Source organism: Rhodamnia argentea, chromosome 1, assembly GCF_020921035.1.
Source record: "Rhodamnia argentea isolate NSW1041297 chromosome 1, ASM2092103v1, whole genome shotgun sequence".
In the NCBI taxonomy this organism is placed as follows: domain Eukaryota; kingdom Viridiplantae; phylum Streptophyta; class Magnoliopsida; order Myrtales; family Myrtaceae; genus Rhodamnia; species Rhodamnia argentea.
Genome location: NC_063150.1, coordinates 1,375,544 through 1,402,693, shown reverse-complemented (window position 1 = coordinate 1,402,693; position 27,150 = coordinate 1,375,544). Strand labels below are relative to the sequence as shown.

Genomic DNA, 27,150 nt, shown 5'->3' with positions numbered 1-27,150 from the left:
AATAGAAGAAAGATGACTAAAGTTTGAAGGAAACTAAAGTTTGCAGGCTAAAAAAGTGAGCTTTCCATCATTATCTGTTACATTTTTTTTTCAACTATGCCAGCAGTTCATGGCATGCCATTTCTCTCTTAGTAATCATGATCTGATGTGTTTCGAGGGAATAAAGTTTCGAAATGGCAATGATTGTGAGGGAAAACATACAGAGCAGAGATTAAAGGAGAGGATGAAAAGTTGTTCATTCTTGCTGCAGAGGTTGGTGACGGAGAAAAGAAACAGTAACTTTTTTTGTCCAGGCCTTGTTGTAAATTTGACCGACAGTCAAAAGAACAGGAACGGATGATTAGTTTACAATGCAGTTGGTAATTGACACTTGATAGAAGGCATTGATGAGAGAGTTATGTTAGGGATTCTAAGATTGATTCATGATATAAGTTTACGCCACGAGCAATCGAACCGACCGTTCCGGACCAAATCGGATCCAAGTTCCAGCCTTAGAGCTAGGGTCCCCCTCTCCTGCTCCAAGGTCAATTTCTAGGTTGAACATGAAGAAACAGAAAATCAAATTGGTTACCCATTTTCAGGAAAAGAAATCCTAAGAAATTAAAATGCATAGTTGAAAAACGGAACAACAGAGGCTGGGTTATGGGATGTACAGATTTGTCAAAATGGGTCATAAGTTCATTACTTATCCATATATGATGTGATGAGTTTTTACGAGGGTTAATTATATTCCATAAATAGGCTTAATCATAATTTGAATGTTGAATGGGTCGTAAATCGATCATAAATGAGCTTACAACTTACTTAGACCCAACATATCTCTATTGCTCTCTTTATTCTTTCTCGCCCCCACTCGATCTCGCACTCACTCACTCACTCACTCCGCAGTTTGCCTCGGTTTGGATGTGGGTTCTCCTAGATTGGATTAAATATTAAAGTGTTTTTGGAATATGGGTTTGAGTCCATACGAGTTGGATATGGGTATGATCAATTATGGGTTACTAGATTTGCATTGCGATAAATGAGTCACAAATGGGTCGAGCGAGTCTATTTGGGTCGGGCCATTTGTGACCGGACCTGACCCACTTGTTTGACGGGTCTAGACGCCATAGCCCGGCCACGGTTGAGCTTCGGCAAGTGTATCACAAGGATTACACGACCCTGGCTCACCACCAACGGCGGCGAGATCCTCGCCTTTTACATGTCACCTTCAATTTAACTACTTCTTTCTTGTTTCGATTGAACTTATTTTCCTCCGTTTAACTTTGGCAACGACTATGCATTGGCCTTAGCTTTTTTACTCTCATAATTAGTAGTTTATTCTAGATAACGACGAGAAGAATCGAACCGGTTCCTGCCCATCATACATAAATCTAAAGAGAGACTTGTCACCAAAGACGGTAGGAATCCAAATCCGCTGAACAATCATTTCCTTGACCCTCAATGATTCGTGGCATGCGACATCTCGATCAGGCGGACGTAGGAATTCCCAAGAATCGACCACGTAACATCATGAAATCGAATGAACACAACGGCTTGCCTTTTTCCAATTGGAGTGTGAATTACGCTTGCAAATCTCACGTTCACTTTGGCTTTTTGAGAGGATGAAAACTGGTCTTCAATTGCCACCGACGGTTTTTTAGGGCCTAAACTTGCATCTCTAATCTATCTTCCATTGAGTAGACGCTTCAGCAACCATATTGAAGAAGTAGATCGAGCTGTATCATCAAGAATTTTGTGGAAAACCGTACACATGCCGGCCGAGATGCTCCGCTCGTTCTCTCTCTCTCTCTCTCTCTCTCTAACCACCCGACGCCCATTGGACTACTGCGGATTGCCGTCGCTGCTGTGCAAGCTATTGCTGGCCATTGAAACGACCACCACCACCGCGGTTGCTTGCGATGGGGAGGCGGCGCCGTGAAATTAGGCTGAACAAAGCGTAAAGTTTGATTCCTCGTCTCCGCGGAAAAGTCTATTTCACGATGATGAAATCAACTCTCCTTACCTTTTGAACCTCCGCTTTTCGTACATCAATCATTCATTTTCTTCTAGCCGTTGCTTGCTTTACTAGTCTTCCCGTAAATATAGGCTTTTTCTTTTGTATTTCACACACCAAAAGCAAAAAATATGATACACGCGCGCTCTTCTGCCCTTCTTGCTCTTTCTCCTGTAGCTAGATCTATCAAAATGGGTCTTATATATGTTAGTTATATTTAATAAACTAGTTTAGACATAATATGAGTGTTAAATGGGTCGTAAATGTGATCATAACTTACTTAGATCCAACTTATTTCTATTCCTTTCTCTTTATTCTCATTCGCCTTCACTTGATCTTTCGCTCACTCACTCCACACTTCACCTTAGTTTGGTAAGGTTTTCCTAAATTGGATTAAATATGAAAGTATTTTAAGAATATGAGTTTAGGTCGGTATGGATTAGGTATAGGTCGGGTCAAGTACGAGTCATTGGATTTGCATTGCAATAAATTGGTCATAAACTGTTTAAATGAGTCTATTAGAATTGGACCATCTATGACCCAATCAAACGTATCCATTTGACAGGTCTACTTGTAATTGGTTTCATATTTCTCGCCATTCTTGCCCGAATAGCATGGTGAAACATTAATAAACGGGTTCGTTGTACCCTGGAGGATCCTCGCATCTCACTTTCGACGCTTACCAAAAGTCGAAAATTGTCATTGAGACAAGTGCTTGCACGTCTCGGACATTTGTCGATTTAGCATTTCCTTCCGGCGATTCTCGCATACATTGTACAACAAGTTTAGGGCGTGCATGGAAACACTTCTGCTTTAGAAATCAATTTTTGGTTAGAAGTTGATTTTTCAACTTCTGCTCCATAAGTTGATATCCGATCAGAGAAATTCATTTTGGTAACGGTTGAAAATTTCTTCTTCCGAAACATTATTAACACAAAATCTTCTTCGACGAATTATTGGTGGCAGAAAAATTTTTACTTCATTTTTTATTTTTTTAAAATTTCTTTAAAAATTAATTTTATTATGAAAAATATTATTTACTTTTAAAAATAAAAAAATTATTATTTATATTTTACTCGGGCGACCAAAGATGGCAACTTGGCGGCGGCGGCGTCGAGTGGTGGTTGGCGGTGGTTGACAGGGGGTGGCTTCGGGTGGAGGTTGGCGGTGGCCGGAGGAGGTCGAAGGCGGTGGTTGGCGGTGGCGGCGGTAGCTAGTGGCGATGTGTGGGGGCGGGCTGTCGGTGGTGTTCGACGGAGGACAGGGGGCGCTGTTGGCGATGGTAGTTGACGAGCAGTGGCGAGCAAGGGTTGGCGGCGATCGGCGGTGGTCGGGGACGGGCGCGGAGGTCGGCGGTTGGTGGCGGCGGTTGGCGGAGGTTGGTTGTTGGCAGCAGCATGCAGTGACGACGGAGGTGTGATTGGGCAATAGAGGCGTAATGAAAAGAGGGTGGGGGCGTAATGAAAAGAGGGTGATGTGAGAAGTACTTTTTGAGTTGAGAAGCAATATTTTTCAACTTCTCAAATTTGGGAGAAAATAACTTCATAAGTGAAAATTCACTTTAAAAGTAGAAATTTCTTTCAAAAGTAAAAGTTTTTACCAAATGGATTTTTGCTTTGAAAGTTGCATTACCAAATGGATTTCTGCTTTAAAAGTACTTCTAAAACGGAAATTTACTTTCAAAAGTGTTATCATGCGCACCCTTAGCTTTTCTTTTATCCCTATGAACATTGTCTAATTCCTAATTGGACGTCACGTGCAGCAACCAACAATCATCAAAGTGTCGATGATGGGTCAACTTCATCAAGGCCGAAAGAATGACAATCCGTTTCCTTCTTACCATTCCTAGCATTGCCCACTATGTTTTGGTAAATCTGTCTTCTCGTAGATGTCCAAACCCTGATTATGATTAAAAAAATATTAATGAACTTATTAAAAGGTTTCCCTGATTTGCCATAGTGAATTTAGTGACTAGAACTACATGAAGCAGTTATATGAGATGGGTTGGAATTGCAACCACCTTTCTTCTTATAGTTGCCATACATAACATAGGGTATTTGTATCTCCTTTATCGCACAAAAAGTAACATTTACTCACATGCTATTCGACTCGGACATGTTCAAGGTTGTGGTCAAAGTCGGTTCACCTTTCAAGCGAGTAAAGCAAAAAAAAAAAAGTCTTAAACCTATTGCATTTCTACCTATTCAATTCTAAACCTTTAATTTGACCAATTTAGTCATAAACCTTTTTGTATTGGTACCAATTCAATTTATCTGGTCAATTTTAGCCGATAATCGCCGACGTGGACGGCGACTGTCTTATGTAGTTTATCAGCACCGACGTGAACATTTTTTTTTTATAGTTTTTTTTGAATCTTTTATTTTGTTTTTTTTTTATAGTTTTTTCTTTCCCTTATCTTTTTGCAGGTGGTCAACCGACCCCAGCCACAAGCCATAGCCGGTGAGGGCCAACCTCCTTGGGCCGTGCTTGGGCGAGGACGAGTGCCGACAAGACCTCACCAGATTTGGCAAGGCCGACCTTCACCCAAGCCTAAGCGGCCTTACCGGTCCTCGCCTGGGGGAGGGTTGGCCTCGCCCAGGCGGGAATCGCCAGACGCAAAATTTCTGGTTTGAGAGGAGGAAAGCAGCTTCACTAGGAGAGAATCTTGGAATAGCCTTTTTGTGGCGTTCATGATTGCTTCACATGCTTCTCATCATTGCGGGGTCATATAATATGATGAGGGTAGTAGATTGAATATTTGCAATGTCTTGAAGGCCATCATTGCACGATGGTCAATCAAAGAACTTTTGTTTAATTATACCAAGAGAGAGAAAACGAAGAATCCGCGAAAGTGCGCAGTAGTAATCATGATTAAGGAATATTGGTTATGGGTTGTTCAGTAGTTTAATCCCACCAACTTGGCTCCAACCTCATCAGTCTCGAACGTTATCGCTTCACTTTATCGTGACTATGTAAGCAAGACATTCTGTTACAAACACACAGCGGAATAGAATTGCCTGACCATACTTGTCCTAGATTAAGCCTAAAATGGAGTGAGCAAGATATTATCTTTAGGCTTAGGTATTTTGTTTCGAGGGAAGGAATTCATGAACGCACGCACGAAGCACTCTACCTGATATATTTTATGGTATTTCGGTGTCTTCTATTATATATCTCATGAGAACTTTGCAAAAAGTCTTAAATTGATGGTGTTTAAAGAATTTGTTTATCGTGAAAAGAAGTGATTGTTGGATATGAAAAAAGTAACAATGGTTTCGATTAGGCACCTATTTCCCAATATATGTGTTGTTTGGTTGTCTATGAATAGGCCAAACCACACATATAACAACAACTTTCCATTCTTTATAACCCTCTCGTCTTCACAATGTTCTCTCTTCTTCTCCTTTTACACACAAGTCCGATAACACATTCGGGTGAAATTACAAAAGAGAAATTGAGTAGTTGTTGAACTCGTTCTTTTGTGGCCTCAGTGTATATCACGGAGGTATGTTTGTTTTCAATCCCATATCAACAATAATTGGGGCAAATAATACCTTAAGGACACAGTTATTGTCAGCACGCATCAAGGCGTTAAAGAACTATAAACTATTGCTCATGTCTTCGTCAATAATTGAATTTTCTCAATAATCTTAAGGTATTATTATCATGGAGATGGAGACAGTGCTAGATCAGGTGCTCTCAATCTTGATAGGTAAGTATTAATGAAACTTTTGTTTAAGTATGTATGTGTGTGTATATATAAATTCTTCAATCATCTTTCTTGTGGCATAATAGACTATCTCATGTTTCTATAGTACTTTAAAATTTATTAATAAAAGTGATGTGATAATCTGGATAGGAGGGATTGTGAAATTTATTTACAAGCAAAGATGACTAAGAAATCATTCTCAAAGTAGAAAGATCTACCAAAGTACTTGAATTGGTGCATTTTGATATTTGTTTATTAAATGGTATGTAACTAGAGGTCGAAATCGTTAATTTATTGATTATATTGAGGATTATTCCAGCTGTACTCATGTTTACCTTATGAAATTAAAAGATCAAGTCGTTGATGTGTTTAAGGTATAAGGAAATAGTTGATTATCAAAATGATGCAAAAATCAAAGTTTTGAGAAATGATCAGGGAGGATAATGCTTCTCATTTGATTTTCCTGCATTTTCTGAAGAAAATGGTATTGTGCATCAAGCAAGTGCAATCACAGTTTTGACAAGTGATCGGGGATTTTTACTACATTTTGTGAAAAAAAAAATGGTATTGTGTAGAAAATGCACCTTAGGCACCACACTAAAATGGATTGACAGAAAGAAAGACTTAAATTTTGGTAGATATGGTTAATTTTATGATCTTACAAGCAAAATTGCCAATTAATTTGTGGGGAGAATCACTTCTTGCTTCATGTTTTGTTTACAATAAAATTCCTTCAGAGAAATTTAAGATATCCGCATATGGATTATGGAAAGGAAGGATATTGAATATCCAATACTTTAAATTCTGGGGAGGTCTTGCATATTATAGAAGTCCTGATACTAAGCCAATCAAATTAGTATCAAGGGCATTAAAAAGTGTGTTTGCTGAATATTATGAAACTTCTAAATCTTATCGATCGTAAATGTTGAATCTAATATTATGGTTGAATCAAAAGATGTCGAATTCCTTGAATACACATTTCTTATAGATTCAAGTGATCCCTTAGCATATTCACAACCACCAATTGAGGCAAGCAATCTTTTGTCAAATAAAAAAAAATGGTTGGTTCTCCAAGTGAGCCGAGGAGAAGTCAAAGAGTGAAGAAAACAAAATAATTCTATTATGATCTTATAAAATTTTAGTAGAAGGGGATAGGGAAAATGTTTTAAATAAATTATCCATGTTATTCCAAGAACGTTCAGTGAGGCAATGACATTTAGAGATGCATCATTTTATAAAGAAGCAATTACTGATGAAAGGAGACGCCGAGGAAGAATTCTAAATGTTCTATCAGATCGTCTCTTTGAAATTTTCGATCTTACACAAATCATAGAGACATTTGAAATATCTTGGAGACCAAATACAACACTGACAAACAAGATATTGATCAATTTACTAATTTGCAAAATTGTAATCCGTATGCACTGGTTACTCAAATAACACCCGGGTGTTACTCGAGTAACCAGTGCATATGATTCTCCTTTCACCATTAAATACAATATTAAGATTCTCAAGAGGTATAGTTAGCACTACTGCTTAAGAAATAGGTCTTAGACCAATTGATAATAGTTAAGTATAGTGGAAGCCCAACTTTACAATATCTAACGAATTTGTCAAAGTTCAATGGATAACAACAAGCTATTGTATCTTGGCAGATCAAGTACGAAGGCACAAAGTTTGTACACATGGTAAGTTAGGAGGATGAGTGTAAGAAAGTACTCTTAATGAAGTTCAGGTTTTATCAAAGCTAACGTGAGTGTAAGAAAACACTCTTCACCTATAAAGGACTCTTATATATGTTCATGAACGCAGGAGGAAGCACAATGCCATAAAAGTGCTAAAGCATAGGAAATTTCTAATTGAGTGTTTATACATTTACATGTGAGATAATTTTGACTAACAAATGAAATCATGGTTCAAAAATTTATCTACCATTGATTTTGTTAAGGGAATTATTTACACTAATTGAAGGGTCAAATCTTAATAATACCTTCTTGTTGTATCAATCTATGTAAATTAATACACAAAACAAATTAAGTATCGTAGCAAGAAGTAATTGTTGGATACGAAAAAAAAATGATTGTTATATATATGAGAAATTGATTGTTGATATGAAAAGAAATGATGGTTCCGATGAGGTACCTATTCCCAATAGATGTTTTGTTTAATTGTCCACGAATTTGATCAAATCACATTGTTCAATAATAACAACAACTGTCTCTTCTTTGTAACTCTTTCTTCTTTCAATATTCTATCTTTTTCTCTTTTCTCACACAAGTTTGATGACACATGTAAGGTGAAATTCCAACAGCCATATTGGAGTAATTGCTGAACTCATTTATTTGTGACTTTGGTGTATCTCTGGATGTATATTTCTTTTGGTGTATATCACTTGAGAAATTGCTGAACTCCTTCAGCCCGCCAGTGATCATCGTAAACAATAGTACGGTAAATAATAGCTTAAGGACATTGATCGTGGTCATGCATCAAAACGTCAAAAAACTTAAACTACTCCCCATATCATTATCGGCAATCAAAATTTCCCAAGAAATGGAGAATCATAAGCATGTTTTAAATGATAAACGAGGGACTCCAATGAACTTGTTTCACATGAAATTGGTTAGTGCTTCTTCTAGGGCAAATTATTTAAAAAGTTCTAAACCTATTGCAATTGTGCTAATTCAATCAGAAATTTTTTTTTTCCAATTGAGTCATAACCTTTTGCATTTATGTCAATTCAATCCATCTAGCCAACTTTAGCCGACCGGCGTTGATGTGGCGCCGACGTGACAATTTTTAATAATTTTTTTAAAATTTTTTATTTTTTTCTCCTCCTTCCTCTAGCCAATTGCCAAGAGCCAATGAGGCCGAGCGTTGCCATGTCCGGGCGAGGCTCAACCTTGTTGTCGCTAGGCAAGATTGGCCTCGCTAGATCTGGTGGCCGGGCGAAGCCTTGTTGGCCCTTGCCTCTAGCTGGTCGCTAGTCCGGCAACCGGCTAGAGGAAGAAGGAGAAGAAAAAAAATATAAAGAAAAGAAAAGAATAAAAAATAAAAAATTAACTCAAAAAATATTAAGATAGTATTAAAGATAGTTCACGTCGGTGTTGGCTAGGCAAAGTTGGCCGGAAGGTCCGAATTGACACAAATGCAAAAAGTTCAAGACTCAATTAGCAAAAAAAATTAGCCAAAAAAGTTTAGGACTAAATTGACACAATTGCAATGGGCTTAGCACTTTTTTAGTAATTTTTCCGTTTCTTCCATTATGAGCATTGTCTAGGAAGACATATGTGACTTCTTGGAAGAATGAATTTGACCCATTGATTAATTATCACATGGTTCAGCATGACTTTTTTTTTTTTTTTTGGATTAATACCATAGAAAATCCCAAACTAGTACACATGTAATAAATTTATCGCAAATTATTTTTTTGACCACGAAAAACTCCAAACCTGTACACCCGTGACAAATTTACTCAAAACTATTTTTTTGACAATAAAAAATCCTAAACCGGTACTTTTGTGATAAATTTACCCTAAACTAATTTTTTTTAACCAAGAAAAACCCCAAGCCGGTACACTTATGACAAATTTACTCTCTGTTAAATTGGATTAATATCATGAAAAATCCCAAATTAATAAACATATGACAAGTAGAGGGTAAAAATCCCATCTTGGTACACCCTTGAACAACCACATGCCTTCGACTTAGCAATTTGACGGTTAGATTTAATGAAAACTAACGGATGGTAAATTTGTCACAAATGTATCAGTTTGGGAAAAATTTATCACAAGTGTACCAGTTTGGAGTTTTTGGTGGTCGAAAAAATAATTTGAGGTAAATTTGTCAAAAGTGTACCAGTTTGGGGTTTTCCGTGATATTAAACCTTTTTTTTTAATATGTTAGAGAGGTTAATCTTGATGAGGAGACAAGTTGAACACATCTAGTATCTCTAGAAGATATACCTCCAACGTCCTCCCACTTAATCCACGTACTAGGTGATGATACCTTTATATGATCAACAAATAATCTAATTTGATTGTCCCTCATGTGAAGGATGTGACATGTGAAACATAGCTGTGGTACTTGGCTTGATGATACACTCGTTAACACCAAAAAATGCCCAAGTGCTTTGATTAACAGTTCGATCGATAGAAGCCGGTTGACAATTGATAGCAAAAGCAAAGGATTTACAACTATCGGAGACGGACAATTGGCAAAGTGAAATCCGTCAACATGACCAAATTTTGGTTGACAATGAAAGGGTCTTAGTGCTAAAGCAGGGCGCCGAAGAACGAAATTTATCACCTTGGACAATTGGAATGAGTTCAGGATATAACAGTTAGATAGCGGAGTCGATGGTCAGAAATTGTGATAGTTTGTACATAAATGTTGCTAAAAAAAGGAGCCACGTAGATAAGGTTTTAATTCTTAGTAACTGTTTATATAACTTTATATTGTATATTATAAATACTCGAAACGCATTCTTTGGAAAGGATCGCCTAATCAATTCGAGAACACATGTAGTTCATCATTATTTTCAATATGTTTTACATTTTCATCACAGTTTACATTGTTGGCGACGATTATTCATAATATTTGTACCTTCCAATTTCTTGCCATTTACATTTTGTCCAAGAAAAAAAAAACCCCTTCGAACCATTGTCGATCGTACTAGTATGTTAAACTCATACACTCCACAGTACCCGTGTTCTTAATGGCGGACGATCCTTTGGTCATGCACTCTCATCACAATGAAACCTTGGTCTTACAATAGAAACGACAGCCGCGAAAGAAAGTACAAGTACTGAAAATATCTGCATTCTCAATGCACCAAAAACAAGAAAATTTTGTTCTGCCAGGGGAACAGGAGCAACATAGCAGTTCTTTGTTCTCTCGAGGCGGATCGACCAAAAACTATACCGTGATCACACTGCTTGTCTTGCTATAGTTTACATTGGACATGATATATCGACTTCAAGCAACATAAGCCTGACGTTTAAGACTCGAGCAAAGCACCCAGAGAACCAAATGACTATCACCATCGCGTACGTAAAAAGCAGTTCTCCGTTTTATGCATGCAGCTGCTTTTCCACCTCGACAAACAAGCAGTGAAGGTATACATCCTCTAGTTACATTGACTTGGATGTGAGAGAGAGAGAGAGAGTCCTTCAGAAAGGCTGTGGACGTGTTTGGACTATAAAAATGTCATTCCCCACTACACAACCCTCTACGTCCTGTGGACAGCCAAACTTTCGCTCGAGGAAAAAACCGACCGTGCCGAGCCGCCAACCAAGTTGTCTCCGGAAGCTTGGGTCAGTCGTCAATGGTTTCTGACTGTAATCCACTGTTAATCTAATCACCTCCCCATCAGCAGGACCTGATCCGAGGACCAATAACTCCTCGCTAAAGTTGCCAAATGCCAATGTCTTAACAACCCCATCAAACTTACTGCAAGACAGACGCCACGGCGTGCCCCGGGTGCCTGAGGCCAGGGTTTCACCAAGTCCTGGAGCTATCTCGGCCTCCACAGAATTGCTATCATGGTCTATCGGGCTGTGTGTGTGGAGGACAAATGACAAATCTGGTGAAAGCATTTCTTGCACTAAAATTGCCATTGTAGCTTTCTTTTGAGGAACTTTAGCAGCTTGCCGGCTCAGAACCGCCCTCCTTGTGTACAAAGAAGCCCACACTTTGGAGATAGCATTACCAAAGATAGCTGGATTAGAAGGGCTCACATTCGGAATTGAATCATATAGCCCAGCCGCGGACATGCCAGCTAAATCCTCAACATTGGCGCTTGAACGGACGATCAAACGAGAGTGCCCTGGAAATATTTTCCTGATGCTCTCAATGATGTCCTTTGGGGGCTGCAGGGCACTTATCAGTTCCTGGAGCCGTTGGCATACCTGGTCAAGTTCCCCATCCTCCAGCTTAGTTCTTTCCAATTCTTCAAGAAGAGAATTAAATGTGTCCATGGAGTCGCACTGTTGTAAAGCCACTTCCATTGAACCAAAAGGTATTACTGCCCCAGATGGGACTTTGAAAGATGCCGGTACTCCTTCGTCATTGTAAACTGCCATGAGGAACAGCATGATGTTTAGTTAGATAATATAAATAACATACTTTGAGAAATTTCATGCTAACACTGCGAACTGATCCATAGTTTTCAGAGTTTAAGACAGAGAAAGAGGCTATTTCCACGAGTTGGAACTTGATGCCGCAGGGCCGTCCACATCAACACAAGGAAGTTCAGATGTGCAGATTAGGGACTCATGCTCCTTGCAAAAATGTAAGTTATTAACTTCACTCATCCAGCAGCATCTCCGTTCTCTCCCTTTTCTTTGGAAATATATTAAGAGGCAAGAAAATGGTTCACACTAAAGAAACAAGAGAATGTTGTCGAATTAGCTCAAAGAACTAAGGAAAATATAATCAGGAGGTTATAGTTCTCATGCAAGAGTGAGTTATTCACAAACAAAAGCGTGACAAAGATGAATCTATGCCATGCCTACTGGATCAACATCCAAAACTAGAACTTCAAGTCCTAGTATCCAGGACTGGCAGATTTCACCGTGATTACATCACTTGGCACCTGAGCAGGAACTAACTAGAATGAAACATCTGCATGACAATAATCCAAATGTACCAGGGTAGTAGAGCTTTCGCGATTTAGAGAAAAACTATGCAGTGCAATGCAATGCAGAAGAAATGTCACTGACCCTTGTGAGAATCTGCCGCGAGAGAAGCTAACAGACCACAAGCAGCAGCCTTTGCACCCGATGTCTCCACCTCTGCATTGGCAAGTGGTAAAACTCCACGGGAAACATCCTGATTGTAAGATTCTTTAATGAGTTTGACATAAGCACTTCCCAATCAAACTTTACTTTCTAGAGATAAAAACAATATGGTCATCCAGTTTTATTTTCACTAGAAAGGAAGAGCATATAAATGTATTTACCAAATAAAGATCAAAGAAAGTTCTGGAATGAATAATTTTGGTTTCCCACTTACGGATTGTTAGAAGTATAAAAGGGTAAAGTGGTCTTTAGGGGTTTTAGGGTTGCTGGTCACGTAATGTATATATGTTGGCCTTTTATTGAATAGTATTGACAAAATTTTTCCTTTACATGGTATCAGAGCCAATAAAAAACCCTAGTCGGTAGAGCAGCCACTCCCCACCGTTCACTAGTCACCAGAACAGTCACTCGCCGCTGCCAAAGTCAACGGATCTCGTCAGAATCTCCTCGTCACACTTGATCTATCGTTGCGAGTCCAGATCCGACACTGGCAAACGTTGTCCGGCCCAGATCCAGCGTCACCTAGCCCCATTCGGCCCAGATTTGGCGTCGTCTGGTGTCGCGTAGTCTTGTTCATCCCATTTCCAGCGTCAACTAGCCAAGAGCTCCTCAGTCTTCCAAGAAAAATTTGGGACAGCAAAGGATGTTGTCCGGCACTCCATTCCTATGTCTGGACTGTTCGCTCAATTGGTTGCTAGTATTGTGACAAACTTATTAGGCTATTAGAATGAAATGATTTATTGATGTGATATGTTTCAATTGTGTTGGATTATTTAACTGTTGAGATTGGGTTGCTTGAAGGAAAATATTGTGGTAGTTTTTCTTATTTTTATTGGAGGGTATTGAACTTTCAGCAATGGAAGAAAATAGCGAAGCTAACTTTGACAGACAAAAAACAGCATATACACTTGACTGGGCCTAACCTAGGGAAGATGCAACTTGGGATGTTGTTGATGCACATATTCTTGGTCAGATGATGAATTTTATGGAGAGTAATATAATTAATCTAGTGACACATTGATAGTCAAAGAACTGTTTGATTATTTGGGTGTATCATATTCTGGCCAAAGTAATCTTTCATAGATTTGTGAGTGTTAGAAAGTCCAATCCAAAAACTTAAGCTTTTTAAACAGTTGGCGATATTTCCACAAAATCTCATATGGTATCAGAGCCCAGATTACCAATAAATCTAGATTCAACAATCACACGTAAGATATACGGGTTGTTGCGGCTCCAAGTCGTGGCCCACTGTCCGAGGGAGAGATTGTTGGGATTATCCCACATCGCTTGTAGAAAGAGCTGGTGGTTAGTTTATAAGTGCGAGGGAAAACTTCATCCTTTAAACTAGCTTTTGGGATGAGAGACGTCCAAGACCACCCAACATTAGAAAGTCCAACCTCAAAGCTTAAGCTTTTAGAACGGTTGGCACATTGGCTGTAATGGGATTCCTAGGCAGCCTCGGCCCAAACTATGAAACTGTTAGGTCTTAGATTCTTGAAAGAGAGACCATGGCATCACAATATACATTTGCTCGAGCTCTTCGGGTATCGTGTGAGTCTTCTTAGGACACCACGTTTGTGGTAGATCATTCAGCTCTTGCGTCCCGGTCTCAAATTGGTGATGGTTATAGGAGCGGCGGCAGAAACCCTTGAGGACATAATAGCCATGGTGGCCGTGGTGGAGGCCGAGGCATAGGAATGGGGAGAGGCCAAGGCCAACAACAGCTTTATGGACAGTTCCACATTTCTATTGAGAGCTTAGGGGCTATTCCAACTTGTCATTACTATCGCAAACCTAGTCATATTAAAAATTTTGCCATAAAGTTACATGGGAAGCAACTACGGTTCGCAAATGTTGCATCCGGTACTAACTCTTTTTCTTTGCTACAATCTCTTGTGGGCAAGATAGTGGTTATGTCTAATGAGGAATTTGCTTGGTACAACTAGTTTCAGATTTCACAACCTGCTTCTTCCATTGCTACTCTGGTAGACAAGTAATGCTACTGCATGTCTTTCAACTACTTCTCGCCCTTAGATCATTGATACATGGGCCTTCGATCATGTCATGTCTTTTAAGTATATTTTCCTTTCTTACTCCATCATCATCCACTATTACCCCAGCTAATGGTTTATCTACACAGGTTAAGGGGGTTGGTATATTTCATCCAACTCCTCCATGGCCATTGGCCTCGGTGCTTTATCTCCCACAACTTCCTTTTAACCTAATGTTCGCTAGAAAATTAACCAAAAAACTTTCAGTGTTCAGTGACATTCTACCCTGATTCTTGTATTTTCTAGGATCTTGCTACGAAGAGAACGATTGGTAGAAGATGTGATGCAAAGGGGCTGCATGTGCTTGAAAATGCTCCATCCATTGCATGCTCTAGTGTTGCTTCCATACATCAGATCCATCTTCGGCTTGCTCATCCTTCATTGCAGAGTCTTCAAAAGTTAGATTCTAGTTTTCAGTCTTTAACTAGTTTAGAGTGAGTCATGTCAACTTGGCAAATTGGATCGTGTCATTTACCCTCCTCAAGTCATTAAATGAGTAGTGTCTCCTTTTCTTAGTTCACTTAGATATTTGGGATCCTTGTCATATGGTTTCTATTTTGGGTTTTAGATACTTTGTTACATTTGTTGATGACTATTTCAGAGTCACTTGGCCATTTCCAATAGAAAGTCATTTAGAATTGTTTTTCATATTTTGTGCCTTCAATTCTGAAATTCATACTCAATTTGGTAGGCATGTTAAAGTTTTGTGTTCTGATAACGCTAAGGAATACTTTTCTGCACCCTTTTCTGACATTATGACTCAACATGGTATGATCCATGGATCCTGCTATTCTGATACACCATACAAAATGGTGTAGTTGAAAGGAAGAATAGGCATTTATTGGAAGTTACCAAGTCCATGTTATTTGAGATGAAGGTCCCCAAAACTTTTTAATTTGATGCTGTCCCGATTGCATGCTATCTCATTAGTCGAATACCTTCTTCTGATTTGCGAGGTGGTATTCCGTTTTGCATCTTGTTTCCCAATCAGCCATCGTTTGTCTTACGACCCTATATATTTGGTTGTCTGTTTTGTTCATGATCATCGACCTGAAGTATCAAAACTTATCCTAGGGCCATCAAGTGTGTTTTTGGGTTATTCTCATCCTCAAAAGGGATACCGTTGTTATTCTCCATTATTGAGAAAGTACTTTATAACTGCCAATGTTTATATTTAAATCTACTCCTTATGATGATGTTCAAGTCACTGTCTCCGAGGTGGATGAAGATTTACATGTGACCACCATTCGGTCAAACTGCTCCGGCTGTTTCTCCAGTATCTGCACAAGAACCACCTCCTCTCAAGGTTTATACTCGGCATCCTTGAGTAGCTACTGCTCCCCCTTCCTCCTGTCACTACATCATCTTCAGCTCCAGATCCACCATTAGTTGACCCTCTTCTTGTATTTGATCTTAATCTTCCTATTACTCATCGCAAGGTACACATGCTTGCACTCTTCTATGTCTCCTTTTCGGTCTTTTCTATCCCCTGTTGACCAATATCCTCTCCCCAACTCTGTAGCTGAGGCAGTACACAGCCCTGGCTGGAGGATAGCTATGGAAGAAGAATTAAAGGTCATATAGGTTAATCAGAGTTGGGACTTGGTACCTCTTCCTTTAGGCAAAACTGCTATTGGCTGTCGATGGTTTCTATTATGAAAGTCAAACTCGATGGTTCATTCACTCACTTAAAAGCAAGAATTGTTGCGGAAAGATATGCTTCAGGTGTATGTGGTGACTATCTAGACAAGTATTCTTTGTTGCCGAGCTTACATCCGTTCGTATCTTGATCTCTTTTATTGCCACATATAATGGCCCTTGTTTCAACTTGAAGTCCATAATGCTTTCTTGCATGGTACTCTTTATGTGGAAGTATATATGGACTTGCTTAAAGTGGTCTGGAGGACTGATTTGCAAGTTAAAAAAGTTTGTATAGTTTGAAGCAGTCCTAGCGAGCGTTGTTAGGAAGATTTTTGAGGTTATACTCTCTTTTGGACCATCTAGATGTGGGATTGATCACTCTTTCTCTAACAAACAGTTAGGGAAGCAAGCTGTTCTTGATTGTGTATGTTGATGATATTATCATCACGGGAGATGACTTGCATGGTGTGGCTGAACTTAATCTCTTTCTTTAGCAACCGTTTCAAACTAAGGACCTAAGAAAATTGAAGTGTTTCCTAGGAATTGAGGTGGCATAATCACAGAAAGGATTGTCTTGTCACAGCGAAAGTACATACTGGATTTGCTTACTGAGACAGTCATGTTGGGATCAAAGCCCTTGATTAATCTACCGAACAAGGAGTTAAATGTTGTTGAGGGAAGAGAGATTCTTGATAATCCTGAGACATATAGAAGACTGGTAGGTAAGCTGAATTATCTTATAGTTACTCAACCAGACATTGCCTTTCCGACTAGTGTGGTAAGCTAGTTCCTATCTTCCCCTCGTACATCTCATCGGATGCAGTTATTCGGATTTTGAGTATTTGAAGAAGACTCCAGAGAAAGGAATTGTTTATCAAAACCGTGATTATAGCAAAGTTGAAGGATCCTATGATTATGATTAGGCAAGGTGTCCAAATGATAGGAGATCAACCGCTGGTTACTGTACCTTGGAGGAAATATGGGGTCATAGAAAAGTAAGAAACAGAGTGTTGTCGCCCACTCCAGTGCTGAGTCAGAATATAGAGCGATGACACAAGTGACATGTGATTAGTGTTGGATTCAACAGCTATAGACTGAGTAAGGATTTACATTAAAGCATCAATTCCTATGTCTCTATGGTGTGATAATAAGGCAGCAGTACATATAGCTTTCAACCTCGTGTTTCATGAAAGAACAAAACACATTGAGGTTAACTGTCATTTTATTTGAGAGAAGCTGTAGAGTAGAGTGATTCTTCCCAGTCATATCAGGACTGTTGAACAATTTGCATACATCTTTATTAAACCTCTGGGTAATGTAAGGATAAAATATATTTGTAAGAAGTTGGGCATGATTAGTATCTGTACTTTAGCTTGAGGGGGAGTGTTAGAGGTATAAAAAGGTAAAGTGGTTTTTAGGGTTTTAGGGTTGCTAATTACTTAATGTGTGTGGGTGTATATATATTGATGTTTATTGAATAATATAACACAATCTCTTTACAAGGGTATTTAGAAGAAAGAAAATAGCTGCTTCCCAAATTTCTGGATTGAGGAAACAAGAATAAACCTTTTTGGTGTAAGCGGCTGTGGCAATAGGTGAAGAATGAGGTTCAGATACTCCAGATGAAATTCTTTGTGGTTTCCCATTCTCACTGGTCTCAGATGTTGATTGCAACGTAACACCTGCTGAAGATGCCTCCAACCTGAAATCGTCCAAAAGCATGTTCTGAGGATAGGAAATGAAGAAAAGGAAAGGAGAAACCCTAGGATGAAACAAAGAGATGATGTGCATCATTTAAAGCAGTGGATCATCAATCACATCTACATTTATCTAGAAACAAACCTCACAAACTTTCCAGCAAGTTTCTGCAAATCAGAAATTGTATCATCAGCTTCACACGTCACAAAGACAACCTTTTCCTGCACATGGTAAGTTGTCTTATCAGTATCTTCGAATTTGATTAAGCCTTATGCACAGTCAACTGCTAGAAGAAAAACTTAACCTGCCGGGCCCTGACACCAAGATGAGATAAGTGAGGCAGCTCCTGCAGAAGTATAACTCCTCCTATGTTACCTCCCGAAGCTGTCACCTGGAATTTAATCTATCACGTTAAGCCTTCCCCTTACAAATTTCAGGTACCTTCATGATCAAATAACAAGTGCCGGCAGCACGAGTAGTTGATAAAAGGAAAAAAGTACCTCTTCATCTCCATCAGCTCTCTTAACCATAAGAATTACTGGTCCACTTACAGATGATGGCAGTGACCCAGGGTTGATTCTATCAACCTGGACAAGACATCCATGAACAGGCATATAAAAATTTGTAACAAAAACAATTCAGGTTTCCTCTCCCACCATTGACATACCTGAACTAATGTTCCAACAACAGCTCCAGAAACAAGAACATCCCAACCTTGAGAACCAATTACACTCCTAATAGCCTTCAAGAGCAGAGTACAAAGTTTTGAAACCTGAAAAATCACACTAAGAAAGATTTTCCAAAGGTCAAGAAGCTGCCGTAACTTTCAATGAGATTTATGTGAACTCAGAATATGGGCAGCAGAAAGCACAAATGCACTATGCAAAATCAAGGAATTAAAACAGGACATTAACTCCAATGATGAAACAAAGTAAAGTAATATACCCAGCACGGATCTCGGCTTCTGTGTATGTCTTCACACTATTCTCGGGAATTCCAAAAGCCCTTCCAAGCATCTTCAAAGCAGAAAGGTATTTTCAAGTCTCTGAGTTGAAAAAATTTACCAAGTACACATACACTTTGATGCCCATGTGCACATAGACGGTGCCCATGCGCACACATATTTTTCCGTTAGGAATGTTGCTATATACCTCAACTTTAGCAGGAAATATCTGAAGAAGTGCTTCAGAATATTCTTCTGTTAGCCTCTTTGACCTATCAAGAGTGGCTTTGAGCCTCAACGCCCAAATCATTTTGCCATCTTCACTGCCTTATGAAGACAAAATGAACACATAATAGTAACTAGAAGTTGGCAAGTACACACTAAGCCCTGAATTTGCAAGGTCAGATATCAAGCAACTACCTTCCTTTTCGGAAAAGCCTCTGTTCTTCCAAGCAAGAAGTTCATTCTGCAGAGCAGTACATTCTTCCACTTGCCAACTTGACTGCCCCAGTTGGCGAATGCCAACAATGAGTGCATCAAGGAGAGTATCCCAAATACTCATGTTCCGTGCCACGTTCTCAGCCAACCAAGAAGTCCCTCCGCTAGCTTCAACCGCATTGAGGAATCTATGCAGATATGCATCATAAAAATCATTACAGTTCCAAGTATTTGGAAGAACGAGAACAGTAAAAGGAACAGCAAAAAAAAAAGTAAGTTTGGAACTAATCCATCTAATATATTAACATATTATGGCAGGAAAGAATTGTTCACTTGCACATTGTAATATTTTATGCTATCAAAGTATAGATAGTGAACCACGACTTCATCTAATATAGCTTGAGCTTCTAGAATAGTTGATAGTGGTCCAACAAAATTACATGGTACCAAAGTATGAGCTCCCGAATTCAAATATCTCTAGGCCTATAATTTGCCTCTCCAATGATATCCACACTCCTGTCTTAAGCCAAACTTCAAACTATGCATGAAGGGGAGTGCCAACCTACTTAGAAACCAAACCTTCATCTACTAGGTTTTTTTTTTTTTTTAAATAATCCAGAGGCACAGATGCAGAGACCCGGCTTACTAGAGGCCCATGGAACACCTTGCAAGCCCAATAAATCAATCAACTTTGGATTTTTTGGCTTGTGCAGGTGGCTCTGACCCAAAACTGTTTGCATGCAGTTGGTTAGCTTAATCTTTTAGAATAGTTGGTTGTAGTTCACAATATTTTACACGTCATTCTGAAAACAGCATTACTTAGGCCTCTGAAAAAGCTAATTTAAGAAGGCATCATGATTCTGACCATAGCTTCACCGAACACTGGTGTCATATTCTTTTATTAAAACTTATCAATGCTTTAAACTATGACACTACTAACAAAGACGGATTGTGTTAGATACTAACATCTGATTATTCCAAGGTCTGGTTATCAAATCTAGTAGCGAGTAGCTTATGGTTCGACATGGGATTTTAAAGTCTTCCCAAAAGAATTCTCTCTCATGCGAAATATTTTGGTGGGTCCCCGTGTCCCCAGTAGATACATACCCATAAGACAGCCACATGCTGTATAACCAGTAGATACCGGACTTCCTTTTGTCATTGCTACAAACATTTATTTCACACGGCTCACATGTGAAAACTTTTATCTTTCTGATCAAAGTCATATTAGCCTATATTCCAACGTCCAGAGAAACAAACTAGAAGAGGTATGACTTCAATATTTAACAACAGAACAATGGCAGAAATGTTGTTTTGAGGAAAATGGCTCCAAAATCACAAATAGATGCTTAATTCTATCGTGAATTATCCAAGACGGATGTGGACAAGTGATAAAGTACCACAAAATTGCAGTTTCAAGGAATTACATCGAGTAAGTTTAACAAGCTTAAGCTAGATATGTGACGAGTCTTTTGATATCAGCACAAAACAATCACAAAATAAAAATAAGGCTCTTACAATAAACAGTTCAATTTAAATGACTCTCCCCCTACTTGTTTTTGAATCCCTACAGTTAAGATAACAGAAGAAAAACAGGGAGCATGTACTGAAATTATTTATACAGTCATGGAGATAAGAGGAGCTCAGGACTATCTGTCTCAAAATGCTCCACTAGTAGTACTAGAAACGACCAAATAGTTAACAAAAAAATCTAAAATACTTGGCAGAAATATAAAGAGAAATCGTCGAAGCAGAAACTTTTTTGTACAACATTAAATCCTAAGTCATCCCTAGGCAACCAGTAAAGTCACATCCACACAAGTTCTGACTTGTTCAAACATTCAGTTACTGTACGAGCATGAAGAAGCAAAAAAGCATTGGAAATATTGCTTGTTCATGGAGACCATTATATTTTGTGTCTATGCAGAAACATTGTGTTGTGTGTCTTGATAACAGCTTCTGTCATGTTTTCCAACAAATTCCATAATACAACGAAGTGATTATCTCTACTTTCTGTGAAGCATCATTCACGTTTAAGAGGCAAAAACTTCTGATGAGAATATTAAACATGATGTATCATTATCAGAGAAGCATTCTGGCGGCATGCTGAACAGTCTTTTCTACTTTTGCTTTGTCAAATCAAATGAGGAAATGGCAACAATGCTGCAGGAGGGGTTTGCCAAAAACCCATGCCATCAGTAAGCTATGAACAGAACACACCTGCTTAGGAGCACAAAAGAATAATCCTCAAGGCCAATCTCACAAAGCCGCCACTGTACCAGAGAGGAGAATGAGAGCATATAAGATGCTGATTCATCATAACTTCAGATTATGATGTCTGGATGGGCTGCTCAGAAAAGAGTAGGAATGATTTCACCTTTTGACGCGTTGCTATTGCTGCGTCAGGGGCATCATTTCGAATACCACTTTCAAGACCTTTCACAATCAACTCCCTTGTTGCAGTCAAAGATTGCATGGTTTGCATCAATAGATCAAGGGATTCACTGGACGTATCCAATCTCTAAATGAACAAAATGGAGACAACCAGATAAAAAGTCAGAGATATTGTATTATTTGTATTATTTGATATACAGTAGAACAAAATTGACAATAAATTTGCATCAGTGAGGTCTTCTTTGAGGGAAAGGAAAGGCCAATTCAATCTCAAAATTACTCATCTTCTATGAACAAAAAGAACTTTATATCTGCTTACAAAAAGGTACACATGTCCTTTATGTATAAATTGCTATTTTATCCTCAATGTATTTGTAATCGAACAATAAGTCAGTGAATCGGGTAAGTCAACTGTTATGGACGCAAGTCATAATGGCCAGATTCTTGTGGTCATGCCCTTGGTCAACATAGCAAGTACACTGCCAGCCGAAACTAAAGTTTTGGAGGTGTCTTTGTCCAAGACCCAAACAAGACCCCGCTCAGCCAACTTTAAGGGGCAAATATAACAAAGATACAGGACTGAACACTCTCCGCTTGACATCAGCATATGGTATAGACAACAAGTCATCATTAGCTTGCAGTAACAGCTACCAAGTGGCGCTCTCATTTATAATGCTGTACAGTAGAATTATCAGAGGACCAACAATCTAGTGATATATTATACACCAAGTGGAGATCCTAGTGCAAATGTTAGTTCGTCCCACCACAGTGACTGAACAATCAAATGGCATAACAGAAGTGGCAGGCAGATAGTCAAGTGATGAAGTTGATAGTGCAAGGCAAGGAATCTCTCTCAACAGAAAATAACAAAAAGTGATCTGCATGAGCTCCATAACAAACATAACATGCCAATTTTAAGTGCAAAAATTATAAAAAGATTTCACAAATGAAATATATTCCTATTACCTCTTTACATTCAAGAAAGAGCTTAAGAGTTGACAATGCCTGTTCATCCAATGATTCCCTGATGGACTCAAGTTGTTCCCCAAGGCTGCGATGGAAAAGGTACAGTCAATAAATAATCATTAATCAATTGCAGTTGATCAACTATTGCTGTAATAATACATATATAAGGAGGCACTATTGGTTCCTTTAGTTGGTCTTTTCCTTTCCCTGTTTGTCTATAAACTTATTTTAGTTATCTGTATATTAGGTTCTTTTTTTCTTTTTCTTTTTAAGAGGTTTCAGTGGGAAGTTCTTTATCACTTGCTGGTCCGGCCATATTAATAGCCCACCATTGTTCGTTAGAGTTGCCACTAACATAGTTAAGACTTCAATTTTAGATTGGCAAAATTATGAAATCTCATATGACAGACCTTGCAGCATTAAAAAAATCCTTCAGCTCATGATGAAAAATTTTGAATTGCTCCACAAATGCTTCACTATATTCTCCTGGGTTCTTGGTGATTCTGGCAAGCATTGCTTCAGTAGCAACTAAATCCTCAGGACCAGCATTCCGGTGAAGCTTGTTCTGTATTGTATGCTTTATTTCTTGCTGCGTTTCAGGAAAATAAACAACAAAACAAGTTAAAGTGAAGTTGACAGACTACCTTAAACCTGTAACTTCAGAGAGTCACACACCAAGTCCTTAATGAAGCACAACCTTGAGGTCATGGGGAATGTCATTTCGATGTGCTATATCTCTTATTCGAGTCAGAGGAACAGACGCAGTAAATTCAGCCTTGAAAGACGGTAGACATGGATGAATTTTGCGAACCACCAGCACTTCCTGAATAAGATGTCAATACAAGCAGTGACTATCGCGAAAAGACCACATAACAATTACACAACGAATACACAGATATATAAAATGTATGTACATGCTTAACAGAAAAGAAGAAGAAGAGCCACCATGCTCCTTCATCAAGTGCTTCACAATCACACTTAACAGAGAATAGTGGTTTTAACCTTTTCTCAGAAGTTACATGAAACCCTAGTGGATGATATCTGAGGAAAGCAATATGTTAAACAACCCAACAAACACACAACCCCCCCCTCCTGCGCGCCCAAAAAAAAAAAAAAAAATTAATAATAGCAACGATGATTGACAGTAATAGTAGCATGTGCCCAGCAATTCTATGCCAAAGATATGCCCTCTATTGCATGAAAAACAACCTCCGAAATCCATCAGTAAGGAAAATTTATTGCAGAAGTGTTTTACCAATAAGGTTGCCCTTTGCCCAAAGTAGGGCATTTAAATTACAGCAAAAATGCTCTCATCTTTATGCTGTTTGACACCAAAATAAGCAAACCATGTATGATATTTTCCACACTAAAATTGAGAAGAAATAACAAAATATACATGGGAGAACATTTGCCAGGAACTGGTCACTAGATGAAGCATCCTTACCCTTATAATATAGTGTAGTACAAGTAATAGGACAAAGTGATTTCTCCAGTGATAGTATGAAACGTATCAGCAAAATTAAGCAGGATTTTCTATTAAAAAAAGTCAATTTCAGTATAAAAAGGAGAAGAAGGGAAAAAGAACAACTAGGACTGAATGCACGTGAGCTATGGTACGACAGAAAGACAAAAGCATAACACACGCAAGTCTTATCCCACTAAGCAGGGTAAATAGGACATTCACACACAGACACACACACACGTCACCTTAGGGGAAGCGTCTTTTCTGCAGCCAATCCTCTCTAATTCCCGGAATATGAGTCTAGATATCTCTGCATGCCTATTTGGCCGATGATGACCTCCATCTTCAAAGCAGGGAATTTGTCCTGTGTTTATCCACTGCATAAGAAGAAGATCTAAGAAGACCACAAAGAATCAACTCAAAAGTGTGGTTCAGAACTTAGTCAGCTAACTATACCTTCAAATAGATGGCAGAGTTTACAAGAGCCTCCAACCGGTTTCCACCTTGAAGGCTTTCAACTATAAGCTCACGAACAACTTCAAGCTTCAGTAACACAAGTTAACAGACATGACAATGTCAATTGTATGATATAAGCTGCACCTTTACATTCATCATTTCTTCAAATTCAGGAGCAAGCAAACCAGAATAATCAACAAAAAAAGGTCATTTTCTAATCTAACAATCATCTCAGATAACCTTGGAAAAACAAATGCAAAACCAATTGTGAACCTTCAGAATGAAACCAAAGACATGGGATATTTATCTGCTAATGCAAGACATGCTACATATAGTAAATTTGCATATTAGATATGAAGCCAATCCATTGTCTGGGAAAGAAAGCGAGAAACATTAATGGACATAAATTGGTTGAGCTTCATATTCACGATAGTGTCTGCATATGTCATTACCTTACGCCACCAGTTCCTTGCATTTCGATCACCTTCGACCAGCTTTAAGGCCAATCCTTCAAGACTCGAAGTATCCCATCGCATTTCTGTCTCTCTATTCCTGTGCTCATTGGAGCGCATAAAACTCACAGCCTTCCCTTGCCATTGCTCCACAAAAGGGCTCGTCTCCACCTCAGCAAGAGCAGCTGTATCACTAACTGCAGCACCATTATCTCCATCGTCATTGAACAGCTCCTCACCGGTCTCATCAGAATCCATAGGCATCAATTCCACAGCCTCCTTAGTCGCATTCCACTTGCAAACCATTCCATACCTCCCTCCTTTGGGCAGCTTGAGGACTCGATTATCCCCAGATTCCCATGCCACACTCTTGTCTTTCCCAACAATGACGAATTTATATTCAACAGATTCGCCTCCTTTCAGTTCTAACTCACATACCCATCCGCTCTTGGTCCAGTCCATTGCCACTTTCTTCTTCCACGATCCCAATTCCCTTGTGGATCCCATGATTGCCACGCTCTCCCCAAATTCAACTTGGTGATCCAACCGAACACCCAGGTGCACCTTCTCCTGTCCTGGCTTTGATCTAATCTTCTTCGCTTTCTTCTCCTCTTCTCTACGATAAGCACACTATGTTATAGCTTCTACCAATAGCCTCCTACCTTGTCTAAACAACTTAAACAGCAAGTTTCATGGGAACCACCTATTCATTCTTTGTCATTTGACACCGCATTCAAAGAGGAACCTCATAGCAAGACGGTGTCAGACAATCAATGCCACTAGCTTTTATTGCAAGAACTCAAAAGAGAAAGCGAAAAAAAAAAAAAACTCTTTTTTTCCGCACCGCTTCTCGTTCAAGAAATAGACCCCACATAAACTCCATCCACACTAGAGACTCGGACAAACCCTTGATCAAGAATTCAATAAAACAACTCAATAACTTCACTCCAGACCCCAGTACTTGATCTGATGACATAAGTGTACTAGAACAAATCCACCGAGAGAGAGAGAGAGAGAGAGAGAGAGACCTGGTTTCAGTTGTGGACACGCCACGAACAACCCTGGAGGACCGACTCCGAGCAGCGTGAGCTCCATGCGTCCACCTGAGAGAATCTCGAAGGGGAAAAGTAATGCTGCTCTTCAAGAACGAACCGGATGCACAGTTCCTAGACACCGGATGCTGAGATTTAGCTCGCCTTCCACCACCATCTTGGACAAAACTCGCAGAGCATTGCAATCCACGCAAAGAATCCATCTCACACTCCAGAAAAGACAGCAACTTGAACTGAAGAACAGGATGCCGAAGTCAACCAGACATTATCTCGAACGCTAAAACCCCGGAATCAGAAATCAAGAGAGCGATGGGGTTGAAGAGAGAGGCGCTCCGATATGATCGTATCTCGAAATCTTGATGGGTACCCACGTGGACAAGAATGAACGTGTCCCAAACAGCGAGCTTCAACTACAGCAGCTTTAATGGGGCTCTGTCCGATGAATCTTGGGAGATACTTTACGATCAGCCGTTATTATAAGGTCAGATCGCCATTTCTTCTTCTTCAATTAAAAAGATCAGCTCCTTCCTGAGTTCTATCACAGAGTGGCTATGTGGCTTTCCTTCAGCCGTACAACAACCGCTCGCTTTTGCCCATCTCCATCATCCAGATATTTTCCGCTCACGTGATCCACATTTTCTTTTTCTTTATTTTTTTTTTTGGGTCCATTCTTTTTCTTTATTTAAAAAGTTATTAGAGGTAAGCATAGTCTCAAAATAGAATCGAAAATCGAAGAATCGGATTAATTGGGAACCGATTCAGATCTAGTATGTGCTTTGTAGGTTTCACCTTCTAAAATTTGGGACATCGGTTTCGACTATTCTCGATTGAACCCGAAATATGAAATAAGTTGTTATGTTTTTTTTTTTTAATTATATGTCTTAACGCTATCCTACGTATTCCACGACGTCCAATGATTTGTATGTAATTTGGAATCACTTGATTGAGCTTTTCATTTTCGGCGATATCATGTGAGAATTTTACTTTGTTAATATATTTAAAAAGATAGCTTTCACTAGAACTTCAAGAGGGTGCTTCACAAATAGTAGTTGCATTTGGATAGAGAGAATTATCAACTTTTGACCTTGAATTGTT

The 27,150-nt window shown here is 39.0% G+C and overlaps 1 protein-coding gene across 4 annotated transcripts; it reads right to left on the bottom strand.

Moving 5' to 3' along the window:
* Positions 1 to 10,531: 10,531 nt before the first annotated feature.
* Positions 10,532 to 26,569, bottom strand: LOC115745200 (phosphoglucan, water dikinase, chloroplastic). Of its 4 annotated transcripts, XM_030680619.2 has the most exons (19): positions 26,032 to 26,568; positions 25,004 to 25,619; positions 24,552 to 24,638; positions 24,341 to 24,472; positions 23,331 to 23,456; positions 23,044 to 23,222; positions 22,634 to 22,718; positions 21,651 to 21,794; positions 21,494 to 21,546; positions 19,256 to 19,461; positions 19,044 to 19,162; positions 18,838 to 18,908; positions 18,560 to 18,677; positions 18,393 to 18,479; positions 18,197 to 18,283; positions 18,037 to 18,113; positions 17,761 to 17,896; positions 12,425 to 12,533; positions 10,532 to 11,778 (listed from the first exon to the last, which is right to left on the bottom strand). In XM_030680619.2, the coding sequence occupies exons 1-19, from the start codon at positions 26,256 to 26,258 to the stop codon at positions 10,874 to 10,876; spliced, it is 3,564 nt and encodes a 1,187-aa protein (XP_030536479.1). In that variant the 5' UTR covers positions 26,259 to 26,568; the 3' UTR covers positions 10,532 to 10,873. The 4 variants fall into 4 exon arrangements, with proteins under 4 accessions (XP_030536479.1, XP_048131411.1, XP_030536481.1 ...); XM_048275454.1 differs by lacking the exon at positions 12,425 to 12,533 and having other exon boundaries at positions 11,589 to 11,778; positions 26,032 to 26,569; XM_030680621.2 differs by lacking the exons at positions 10,532 to 11,778; positions 12,425 to 12,533 and adding an exon at positions 14,867 to 14,929 and having other exon boundaries at positions 26,032 to 26,569.
* Positions 26,570 to 27,150: the final 581 nt, after the last annotated feature.